At 39.9% G+C, this 13,330-nt stretch overlaps 1 protein-coding gene across 8 annotated transcripts in view; it reads right to left on the reverse strand.

Annotated features, from left to right (window-relative positions):
* Positions 1 to 8,843: 8,843 nt before the first annotated feature.
* sgms2a (sphingomyelin synthase 2a) overlaps positions 8,844 to 13,330 on the reverse strand; it is a 78,290-nt gene continuing 73,803 nt past the window's right edge. For all 8 annotated transcript variants that reach the window (XM_060851562.1, XM_060851558.1, XM_060851561.1 and 5 more), the window contains one exon: positions 8,844 to 11,783. In XM_060851562.1, coding sequence (XP_060707545.1) covers positions 11,604 to 11,783 — 180 coding nt within the window. In that variant the 3' untranslated portion in view covers positions 8,844 to 11,603. The remainder of the gene's footprint in view (positions 11,784 to 13,330) is intronic.

A 13,330-nucleotide genomic window follows, 5' to 3' on the forward strand; every position in this document is an offset into this window, starting at 1 on the left:
GCAAATCTTGGGGTGCCTGTGAGCTGAGCATAGCCACCAATGGAGGCCCGAGATGCTCAACTGCCAGGTTTGGAAGAGTACAGGTTGTTCATAGATCTTTCACTTACTCGCCCGAAATCCTTATTTTCTACTTAGAAAGGCCTTAATTAATTAAAAAATATTTAGCATTCCCAAAGTAATTGAAATATTTGATACCATTATATTGCACAATATTATTAGCTCATACTAATGAGTGTAACATAATCATGATATTTTCTGAAGAGAAGTCAACTAGGACTTTATTGACATTTGCTAGAGTATCAGTGGTTGGTTTAGGTGACTGTGAGAATTATTTATAAAGACACAGGGAGCATGAGCTATGCATATTGGCACCCCTACTAAGTGTGTTTGTTGAGTTCTCACATCAAAATGTTCACGATTCACAATTGGGGTACAAGTTGTCCATGTACAATTACTGTCTTTCTAATAAATAGCACGTTCAGTTAGTTGACCACCCAAATATAGATCATCTATTTGCAAAATATAACATATCATGCCATTTATGGGGCCAGGTCTGAATTTTATTGGCTAATACTTGACTTTCTAGACAAACGAAGAAGGGTAAGAAGGAGACAGATGCTTGTGACGATTGACAGTAGCAGAAACAGTTTAATGGTAATCTGATTTATTTTGGGCCCGATTGTATACATTTTGAAACATAAATCATGAATTACTGGGCATGGTTATTAAACAGGTGTGTTCTATTAGCAATTTCTTATGCATTGTCTTCCATTTTAAATTATCATCTTAAACAAAGGGGAACTGTTATAATTTGCGAGCAACCCAGACTTTATGCAGAGTCTGCTGTATCTTGTTAATGAAATGCTAGCAGAATAATTAACTGTCAAAGAGATGGGATTTAATGAGGATGTAACTGAGCCTTGGAGATGTGTTGTGATGTAATGGGGCCCTCTGTAGGTATGTGATAGGATCTGCTGGATGGTTGGAACTAATGTAGATCAGAATGTGGAGCTCAGCTGATCAGCTTCATGTATATATTATTAATAAACATTGTCTAAAAGACAGGCCTCAGCTTGTATGGAGAACAGAAGAAGCCATAGGAAAACAACAATGTCCAAAATTTAATTTCCTAATTATGAACAATAATTCATTGGCCAAATGAGGTGCTGTCACTAATACTGTATACTACATGGCTGACATGTCCTCAAAATATAGATATAAATATATTTTATCATAATTGTTTTTGAGCTTATTGATACTACTTATCATTAAAGCTGGTGAAATTGTCAGTATTTGATGAAATCCATAACAATCCATAACATAGCTACTGGGATGGATTGAGGATTGGCTGTCTGACAGAAGTCAGAGAGTTGGGATAAAAGGTTCTTTTTCGGAATGGCAGCCGGTGACAAGCGGTGTCCCGCAGGGTTCAGTGTTGGGGCCACAGCTGTTCGCATTATATATTAATGATTTGGATGAAGGGACTGGGGGCATTCTAGCGAAGTTTGCAGATGATACGAAGTTAGGTGGACAGGCAGGTAGTACTGAGGAAGTGGGGAGGCTACAGAAGGATCTAGAAAGTTTGGGAGAGTGGTCCAGGAAATGGCTGATGGAGTTCAACGTGAGCAAATGCGATGTCTTGCACTTTGGCAAAAAGAATAAAAGCATAGACTACTTTCTAAAGGGTGAGAAAATTAGTAAAGCCAAAGTACAAAGGGATCTGGGAGTGCTAGCCGAGGATTTTCTAAAGATAAACGTGCAGGTTGAGTCCGTGATTAAGAAAGCGAATGCAATGTTGTCATTTATCTCAAGAGGGTTGGAATATAAAAGCAGAGATGTGCTACTGAGACTGTATAAAGCTCTGGTTAGGCCTCATTTGGAGTACTGTGTCCAGTTTTGGTCCCCACACCTCAGGAAGGACATACTGGCACTGGAACGTGTCCAGCGGAGATTCACACGGATGATCCCTGGAATGGTAGGTTTAACATATGAGGAACGGCTGAGGATCCTGGGATTGTATTCATTGGAGTTTAGAAGATTAAAGGGAGACTTAATAGAGACGTACAAGATAATACATGGCTTGGAAAGGGTGGACGCTAGGAAATTGTTTCCATTAGGCGAGGAGACTAGGACCCGTGGACACAGCCTTAGAATTAGAGGGGGTCAATTCAGAACAGAAATGCGGAGACATTTCTTCAGCCAGAGGGTGGTGGGCCTGTGGAATTCATTGCCACAGAGTGTAGTGGAGGCCGGGACGCTAAATGTCTTCAATGCAGAGATTGATAGATTCTTGTTGCCTCGAGGAATTAAGGGCTAAGGGGAGAACGCTGGTAAGTGGAGTTGAAATGCCCATCAGCCATGATTGAATGGCGGAGTGGACTCGATGGGCCAAATGGCCTTACTTCCACTCCTATGTCTTATGGTCTAATTTCTGGAGTCAACACGTGCAGAATAATACAGAAATTCAGACGTTTCTGTCATCCAGTCTCTTCTGCTAAGGCCCCAGTACAAACTCTCTGTGAACTAATGAAGAGACATAAGCAATGCTGCATATTACCAAGGTCTGTACCCTCTGCAGACTAAGTGACAACTAATCACCATAAATTCAGCAAGTAAGGAGGCTATCACTTGGCACTGGAGATTTGTTGAATAAAATAAATGATGATTCAAAAGAAAACTGTATACACTCTCCCCTTTTAAGGGCTAGTTACTTAGTTAATTAGTTCACCTCGTTTTCAAGGTTAATTTGATTTGCAGAAGAGTGTAAATGATACTGAGGGAGTGTTGAGCTTGAAGTTATGTACTTGTAAAATTTCACTTTTGGTGAGCATAGCTGGACTCTGATTTCATCCTTCACCAACTGGCTATCAGGATTTTCAAATTCCAAACTCCAAATTAGTTTTTATTTTCAAAATTAAACTTATTTTTTCAGTGATAGTCTCTGATTAAGCAACGTCTGCAGCTGCAAAATCTCAGCAGAGGTGGACTGTACCTTACTCCATGCATGGCAACTCAATTTCTGCCAGTACTCAAAAAGATGTAGGCAAGACGCCTATCCCCTCTTAGAGAACCACCTCCAACTGAGGACAACATTCACAATTAGAGAACCCAAGCAGAGCCTGGGGCCTGACCCAATTTTCAGTTGAACACTTTACACACTTAGAACTGTGCTCATCAAATGAATACGCAAAGGTCCGGTATTCCAATACGGAAGGCATTTTTTTTGTTTTGCTCCCCCCAAATAAATGGGTGAAAGCACAAATCACCTTTCGGGAAAGAAATTTTAGGAGTGGATATGGATCGGTGTGCCAACATAAGTCAATGCCTTCTGAACAGACAAATGTGGGATAAGCAAGAGTTCTTGGCCACTCATTTTAGGTAATATAGAACCACTGTTTGCTAATAAGTGGCACTTTCCCCAAATGTTGACATCCTTTTGTAAAAGCTGGACAAATAGGTCCATTCAGTGGACAATGAAATTCCTGCCCATGGAGGCGGCTTCTGGAAGTTTCCATTTGTGCTAACTCTGCCTTCTTTAGTCACTGAAGCAGCTGTTGATAACAGTTAAAAAAAAGACATTGTAAAGTGAAATTACTGCCGTGAGTCAGCAACTTTTCACAGTAAAATAAAATCTGCTTGCTCAAATTACCACAAGCTTACATTTATCACAGTACACTGTTGTTCTGAAGCAAAATTAATTCTGCACAAAAGATACTTTGCAACCTTTGGATGTAGTAAGTATTCTTTGTGCGAATAGTTTTCCACTTACAGTATGCTTCATTTGCACATCTGTTTGATGACCTTCTGTTGATAAGTCAAACAAAAAAAAAGCAGAGTTTAAGAGCTGATTGTATCTTTATTCAAAAGCAACAATTGAATTGAAATGGACAAATACTTTGCCTAACATTATGTTTGTAGCCAATGTTTAAATATTTAAGCACAGGACAGCATAAGAATTCCAGTATGTGGAATCATTGTCTTTCTAAATGAGCTGATTTCAGTGGGAAGTAGTACAGCAGGTTTCCCAATTCCAGGTGCAGGAGCTAAAAGGGAGACAAGTGTATGTTGTGTTAATCCTTTTTGTCATCTATCGAAATCATACTTATAGATGCTTACATGCCCTACCAACTGTCCAAATAATTGTTTCTTCTTATGTGGCCACTGACAAGTTTGCACTTCCAGCTCATATATAGAATGTCAGAAAATCAACTCTTCCATCTCTTACAAGGGAGAGTGGCTTCAATTTTGTTCTGAATATGGATACCTAGGAAGTATAAGGTAACTGATTATCAAATGTTATACATTTAGTAACCAGACTTTTACCTTTGTACCAAGGTCCCTTTGTTATTGAGATAGCAGTGCTCCAGTTTAAATACAACTGCTGCAATAATGTGTTGTCTTTGAACATTTGCTTTCCTACTCAATAAGCCCTATGATGTTTAAGGCACAAGACTAGAAATAGATTTAAAGGTCCAATCCTGGCTCATGTGATAGATTATTGCCTTGGAGTCACAAACTCTTAACTTCAAAGCCTATGCCAGGACTCAAGCACGGTATTATAGCTATTATCATATTGAAGGTATGCTACACTTGGGGGAGCAAGTGTGGAAGTTTAACTTATTGAATAAAGTAGTGGGAAAACTGGAGTGCTAAGTTTCACAACAGATTGAGGGAGTCATACCTGGAGAGAGATAAAGTACTTTATTTTTGTAGTTGTAGTCTGCTGGAACAGCGTGGAAATGAGACACCTGATTTTGGTAATTCGTGGGTAAGGTTGGGTGATCAGTTCCTGGGTTTCACTACATACAATGGAATTTTAACTCTGGATTGTGACAGGTTTGGCCTCCAGTCAATCACATCCACAACTCCATCTGAATCCTGAACGCTGGTGAATGAATGGTATTCACATGTGGAATGCGATGAAATCACTTGCTGTCTTCCTCATCCTGATCTTATCTAATTGCGACAGCATTCCTGAAACCGACTTTAGAATTGCCCACTCCCTTATCATGCCTCAGTGAAACACTTAGGTTTCCAGTTGGTAAAACCCAGTTGGAAAATGCCAGTTGGAGCTGACTTCCCAACTTGCATGGAATCAATGCCCCTTTAACCCTCTGCCACTTGTTCATAATCCCACCTTTTATCATTCTTACTTTTGTGAAGTGATATTCAATGGCATTACCATCACTGAATCCCCCACCATCATCATCTTGGAGGTTACCATTGACCAGGAGCTCAACTGGACTTGCCATATAAATAGTCTTTTCTTTTAAATCCATTCATAGCGCGAGGACACCACTGGCTAGGCATTTATTGCCCATCCCTAATTGCACAGAACATGGTTAAGAATCAACCACATTGCGGTGGGTCTGAAGTCACATGTAGGCCAGAGCGGGTAAGGATGGCAATTTCCTTCCCTAAAGAACATAAGTGAACTAGATGGGGTTTTCCAACATGTGGCTACAACAAGTCAGAGGCCAGGAATACTGAAGTGAGTAACTCACTTCCTGACTCCCTAATACCTGTTCACCATGCACAAGGCACAAATTAGGAGGGTGATGGCATCTTACCTGCTTACCTGGATGGGTGCAATTCCAACATCACTCCAGAAGTTTGATTTTTTTTTTATTTTTTTTTGTGAAGGGGAGGGCAAGGACTAAATTAAAATAGCGTTGGAGGGGGAAACTCCAGAAGTTTGACACTCTTCAGGATAAAGAGTGATTGGCACATCCACAAATATCCACTTAGTCCACCACACTCAGTAGCAGCAGTAGGTACCTTCTACAAGATAGTCAGAAATTCAAAGATATTTAGGTGGCAACTTCCAAATCCATGACCACTTCCATCTGGAAGGTCAAGGGCAGCAGATAGACGGAAACACCAAACCTTGCAAGTTCCTATCCAAGCCACTCACCATCCTGATTTGGAAATATAATTGCCATTATTTCAGTGTCAATGGATTAAAATTCTGGAATACCACTCCTGCAGGTTTTGTGGGTCCACCTACAGCACATGATCTGCAGTGACTCAAGAAGGCAGCTCACCACCACCTTCTCAATGGCAACTATGGACAGGCAATAAATGCTGGCCACCCAGTGATGCCCATTTCCCATGGAGTAAATAAATCACAAGAATCTAACTCAACCTTGAATATATTTAAAAACCCAGCCTTCCAGTTTGCCAATCCATCGCTGCAGTAGAGCATAAAACAACAATAACTGCAGGACTAATTAACTGATACTGGAATATCTTGCAACAGTCTGTGAACTGAAAGGTGCCGTATACTACAGGTTTGTTTCTGGATTACATTTGCATCCTGAAAACTGGTGAAAATGCAAATGTCTGAACTGAATGTAGGGTTTTGTTCCATAAGGGTGCTAAAGGTTAGGGATCCAAGATGAACAGATGGAGTTAAGGTATATAGCAGTCCTCTAACTGAATGGAACAACAAACTTAGAGGCTGAAAGGCCTTCTCCTATCTTGGCCCACACCACACAAAGTACTGACTTTCCCCTTGTGACTAGAAAGGGTAAGTCAGTAAGCTACTGCCACTCCAAGATCAAACAATGGAAAATCAGATCAGCAACTCTGCTTCTCTTTGGACTGATGCTGCTAGATCTGCAGAGTTCAGGTCAAATCCCATATGACTATTCCTGCTGAGTTACACTGGAATTTTATATTCTAATTTCAAATTTCCAGCACTTCCAATATTTTGTTTTTAATGGAAAATCAAGCCTGGGTTAAACCTTCAAATTCTTTTTTCCCCAGAGCCCTTAAGGTTCACGGAACTTCAGCCACTCTGCTGGCCAAGTGTTACTTAATAGAATCTGGGGAGATATTCTGCCCACTCAGGACTTTTTGACCTACTAAGTCCTGTGAAAACAGACAAGCTAAAGCCCCATTAGGTCAGATGGTCCTAGGAGAAGAAAGCCAATGGATAGTTTGTGCTGGTCAGCTCATTAAACTACAGCAGCACCTTTTTTTTCTCCTGTTTTTTTTTCCCTTTCCTTTTTTCTTCTTCTTTCTTTCCACCTAATTACAGTAGTGGGCCAGGGTGGGGTACATTCCACCTTGCTGTTCTCACCTAATGCTGAAAATGTTTGTATTTAATTAAATAGGATATACCTATAGGGTGAAAACATACTTTCAGTCAAACAAATTTTACTTGTGTAGCTTTGTTAGAAGCTTAAAGATAATGCTCAGTCTTTATACATGATCAAAATAAATAGCCCACAAACACTGATGAATATTCCATCAGAAATTAACTCTCTACTCCACTGTTAAACCATAGAAGAGAACCTCTCAGCGTTTGATCCACACACTGGAAAGGGGAATGTGGGTGTCTGATCTTGGCTGTGATGCAGCCTCAAGGAAAATATGACTTGGAGGTGCCGGTGTTGGACTGGGGTGGACAAAGTTAAAAATCACACAACACCAGGTTATAGTCCAACAGGTTTATTTGGAAGCACTAGCCTTTGGAATGTTGCTCCTTCACCAGGTGGCCATGGAGCATAAGATCACAAGACAGAATCTAAAGCAAAAGTTCACAGCGTGATGCAACTGAACTTATATTGAAAAAGACCTGGATTATTTGTTAAGTCTCTCATTCTTTAGAATGACCAGATTAGTTTCAGTTTTTTGTTATGTTAATTGCAATACATTTTTTAAAAGTTACATTCGCAAGTGAACTTTAAACAGTTGGCACCATGTCAACCCAAATAAGGTATTGAAGGTATCAGCTGCCTTGTGTGAGGCTGTCTGTGCCACAATGGTCAGACTGATTCTAATCAAAAAAGAACAGACTTACACATTCTTACATGGATTCATGCAGTTTTTGAGCAAAGTAAAAGGTAATACTGCAAATACAAATTCATCCCACAAACTTGTGTGTGGATGTGGGTTGGGGGGGGGGGGGGGGGGGGGGGGGGTGGCAGTGGAGGGGAAAGAGATGGTGGTTGAGTGACAGAGAGTGACCGAGAGTGTAAAAGGGGTATAAGCCAGTAAGAGGGTCTGTGTATATGCACCTCTGTCTGTGCGTGTGTTTAGTGCAATGGGGTCACCTGTAGTCTGACATGAACCCAAAAATCCCAGTTGAGGCCATCCCCATGGGTACCGAACTTGGCTATCAGCCTCTGCTCAGCCACTTTTCGTTGTTGCCTGCCCTGAAGGATCCCAAAGGTCAAAATGTCCTGGATCGCTGAAGTGTTCTGACTGGGAGGGAACACTCCTGACAGCTGATTGTTGTGCGGTGTCCATTCCATCTGTTGCTGTAGCAGCTGTTTGGTCTCGCCAATGCACCATGCCTCAGGGCATCCTTGCTACAGTGTATGAGATAGACAAAGTTGGCTGAGTCACACAAGTACCTGCAACATACATGGTGGGAGGTGTCCCCATGCATAATGGTATCCATGTTGATATTGACACATCTTGCAGCATCTACCATGACAAAGGTTGTATGATACTGTCCTGAAAGTCAGGTAGTTTGCGATGAACAAATGATCTGTTTGAGGTTTGGTGGTTGTTTAAAGGCGAGAAGTGGAGGCGTGGGGAAGGTCTTGACAACTGCCATTGCCTGAAGTGATAAATGAGGCAGAGTGGGGATGGTGGGGGGAGAAAGTAAAGTTAAACCACTCTGTCAATTCACATTAGAGACTGACCAGCAACCAATCTCCAGTCAGAGACAAAGAATTTGAGTGAGGTATAGAGAAGACTGAAGCCACTAAAGCTTAAAGTTGCCAGAATTCTGTTTCATTAAATGCAGTCCATACAATCCAACAAGTTTTTAAACAATCAAATATTTTATTTTAATTGTACACAATTACATTTTGTATGACAAACCATGATTATAGAAACAAGTGTATAACATTCACAAATTAGAGATAAATACAAGGTACGAGATTATTAAAAGTAATTGTCTAAAATATGAAATCAGCATTTTTGAATAGTAAAAATACAAATGATTGTTTTCTGTAGTAAAGTCTTGAAATTTTCTTCAAGATTTGATTTGGAAACATTTTCTGTTTGTAGCTAGGGATGATGGCAAGGTGCAACCTTCAAGGGACTCAAATCAAGCCTTAAAATTCAAATTATAATTACCTGCACTCCTTGGAATGGAAAATATATTTGACTCAATAGCTTCATCAAGTTAAAATGTTCTAAAAGGGAGTGGGCTCATACTGCGGTGTCTCTGTCTTTTAAACTTGTGCTGAGTAGGAATGGGGCACAGGGTTAATCATAGCCTAGCAGCATCTATAGGGCATTTGTTTTACATTACAGGAGTAACAGGAGTAGAGAAACAGCCAGTGGACTCTCTTCTGACTCTATTACAGCCAAATTACACAGAAAAAGGATATCCTATATAAAATGCCAATTTTCAAACTACTGCTGACCAGAGGTTCAACTCAAAAAAGTTGACCAAGGTATAGTAGACCTGATCTTACAGCTATCTCTTTTTTCTAATACTGAGCAACTCTCAGACAACATAGCCCCACAGATGCCAAGCTTGGAGAAGGCCCTACCTGTACAATTTCCATGCAGGAAGTCACCAGAAAAACTGGCAGGCAGGATTGGAAAGGTCACCATAAACTATTTTTCAAATAACTCCAAGGCCGGATCCTCGCAACAGGGTACTGGTGTGTCTGTGCAGCTTTCAAGGGAGAGCAAGAGATAGACATGGAGGGGGTTCATCCACTTCTATGCTGTAACAGCGTATATGTGTATGTGCAATTCTAGTTTCACTTATGTGCAGTTTTAATATTATCCTATTCTTTATGCAAAGAGGCAAACGGGTTGTATGCAGTAACCAAAAGGTTGGACAGAGACCCAAATGCATTCCCCTAAAACCACAGTTACTCACTCCAGTACCAGGCACAAAACCCATTTAACACCACCACATGCAAAAAGATATAATGCCATTCATGAAGTCAACAGGAAACTTGTTGTTCTATGCTGTATATAGGTTTTCTACGTAATTATGGCTAAGATTTTGTGTGGTAAGGCCTAGGATACAAAATTGTTCCTTCACGAATGACTACACCATAACATTTTGTAGCAAGCTGCTTCAAAATAAAATAGGTACTACACTGATGCAGTGCATGCCTAATATTCATCTTTAAAATGTGTCATCTGTATGGGTTCTGTGTTATTGGAGATGACATACATATTTATACATAAATACACTTCACAGTGTCCAGTGTTTTGGGTAACAACAAATTCTAGCAACTTAAAAGTTTAGTTTTGTTTACTAAAATGTATGACTGGTGACAGGAAAACAAAACTATTGCAGATATAAACATTTAAAGTCTAACTTGACAGGAGTCTTTATGGACATTAAATAATAAATTCCACAACTGCACTCAGTGCAACTGCTGTCAGAATTTACCTCTTGGGTCGAGTATTGTTGGACCTTGCCATCAAAACATTGATCCATAAGAATAGAGCTTTAAATCATTGCCAATTGAGTGAGTGAATTTTAAACCATCCCATACTGCACTTTGAATCCTCCCACCCTTTCCCCTTCCATCTATTTTCCACCCACAATCTCGGGTTTTATTGCCGAGCACTAGTTTGGAAGTTCATTCTCGTGATAACTTTCTAGTTACATGCCTACTTTCCACATGAATGCAGAGTGAGCGAGTGGTGGAAAACCATCTTGGTGTTGGTTTTACCCAGTATTATTCAGCAGTACACAGAGTCAAATACTAGGAATCTCTACATAGCTGTCAGGGATAGGAATGCTGACCTCCACATAGCTCAGCAGCATTGATGCCAAGTGTGGGGTCTCTCAATTGCTGAGATCATTGAACACAACCACAGTCTAAACAGGAGACCTCAGCTTCACATCTTCTCTGCACTTGCACACAACCTTCATGGGGTGGGGGGGGGGAAAGAGGGGATTGTGCAGAAGGGATGCAGGAGTTTTACATTTCCATGTAGTAAAGCTATTTAATTCTAGACAAATGATTTTCATCATGAAATAAATATACAATAGTGCCCAGAATGGGACCCCATGAACACCTTTTTGGTTAATTTCTTTTGGCTTGTGCTACATGCTCCCATCCCAGAATCCTGGTTTTAGAAATTCCAAATTCACAGTTGTAGTTATACATGAAAGAATGTGCAAAAATAATATATTGCATAGACTTCTTAGAATATACTCAGCCATGTTGTTAGTTCTCTGGTATTTCAATACTTCCAATCCTTCCTTCAGTTAAAACGTTCAAACATGGGCAGAACTACTCTTCCAGAGAATCTGACTGTATATCCTTATTATCTAGATCACAAGTGAGACTTAATCTGCAGTCTTCACTCATGATTTAACTGACACTTCAGGAATGTCACAGAATTGCACTATAGCCAGACTTGCATTTAAAATGTAGTTGTAGTTAATAAAAACAATTACCTGGGCCTGCAAATCATTGGTTCCCCACTGTTCTAGATTCTTTAGGCTTACGTTCAAGTTGGCATCTAGAAAGTGCTCAATTTGTTTATTAGATGGAAGTGAACGTAAACCTCAAAAAGATAGATATAGATATATATATTTTCCTTTTGATCGGGTGCTGTGCAGGAAAAGACTGAGGATCACTGGGACTCCTGCCACCTTCTCACATCTTTTGAGCCCGAGAGTACCTCCAACAAGATGACTTCAGACAGTTTGGAAGCCAAGAAAGTGGCCACACATAGGAGCAGGGAACTGAAGTATGCACGTTCTTCTCAAAGAAAAGGAAAACCTGGAACCACCAGGCCTGAGAAAATTGATTGGTCTGTGAGGGGGTTTTCAATGTCTGTTGAGAAAACGAGAATTTATATCAAAAAATCTTACACAATACATTTACTCACTCAAACAGGAAAAAAAATACAATGATGCAGAGACTTGGACACCTAATGGAAAACTACCCAAAATCCAGGTTACGTTGCCAAACATCAGTACTCTGTACAGCTAAATCTAAAGACACAATGTCCCCAACATAACACATGGTTGATCATACATCATTGTTGCTCACAAATAAATACCTGCTGACATTTTAAGAATATAAGTAAACAGTTGATCACATGGAAATGTATAAAATTCTTAAAGGTTTTGACTGGATGGATATGGAGAATATATTCTCCCTGCTGGAAAGTCTAGAATTAAAGGTCAGACATTTAGAAACAGGATGAAAAGCAATTACTATTACTATTACTGTTATGTAGACAGTTCTGGTGCGTGCTGTCCCTTGAATAGAATGAGCCAGTTGACCCAGAGTTGGGAGCTTTGATCAGTCTAAATTTGTCTGTGTAGTTAATAAGATGTGGAATAAATTATTCCTGGTTTAAGCGCTACTGGCCTATCTTTTGGTCTATTTATAATTTATAAATTGATCCAAACAAAAACTTTTGTTTGGGGATGTGGTTAAAATTCTTTCATCTAATAAAACATTCCAAGGGGATTTTCTAAATGTTGTCAATCTTCAGGAAGGAGAAGTCATGCCTGGAAAATTTATTAGAATTTCTTGGGGAGGTAACAAATAGGATAATTAAAAGGTAAACAAGTAGATGTAATATATATGGATTTCCATAAAGGTGTTCAATAAAGGTCCAGTACATTTGGTTAAATAAGAAAGAACCCATGATGTTAGGGGTAGGATATTAGTATGGATAGAGAATTGGCCAACTCATAGGAGACCTCCAGAGAGTAAAGAGAATGGGGCAGCCTGTAACTAGTGGAGTGCCATGGGGCTCAGTGCTGGGGCCACAATTATTTACAATACATATTTATGATTTGAATGAAGGAAGTGATTGTGCTATTGCCAAGTTTGTGGACGACAAAAAAAAAGTGGGAAAGCAAGTAGTGACGACGAGAGACAGCTTACAGAAGGATATAGGCAAGTTAAGTAAATTGTCAAAAACTTGGCAGACAGAAAATATGGGAAAATTTGAGGTTTTGCACTTTAGCAGGATGAATAGAGGACCCAAATATTATTTAAATGGAGAAAGACTAGGGTAGGTGATGGCCTATTGGTATTATCGCTACACTATTAATCCAAAAACTCGGTAATGTTCTCGGGATCCAGGTTTGAATCCTGACACAGTAGATGGTGGAATTTGAATTCAATAAATAGAAAATCTGGAAATAAGGATCTACTGATCATCACGAAGTCATTGTCAGAAAAACCCAAATGGTGCACTAATATCCTTCAAGGAAGGACATCTACCATCACCACCTGTTCGGGTCTACCTGTGATTCCAGACCCACAACAAATGTGGTTGACTCTCAGTTACCCTCGGAAAGCCTTTCAGTTGTATCAATAGCTATAAAGTCTCAAAGAAATGAAACCAGACGGATCATCTG

This window comes from Hemiscyllium ocellatum, chromosome 36 (genome assembly GCF_020745735.1).
Source record: "Hemiscyllium ocellatum isolate sHemOce1 chromosome 36, sHemOce1.pat.X.cur, whole genome shotgun sequence".
NCBI lineage: Eukaryota > Metazoa > Chordata > Chondrichthyes > Orectolobiformes > Hemiscylliidae > Hemiscyllium > Hemiscyllium ocellatum.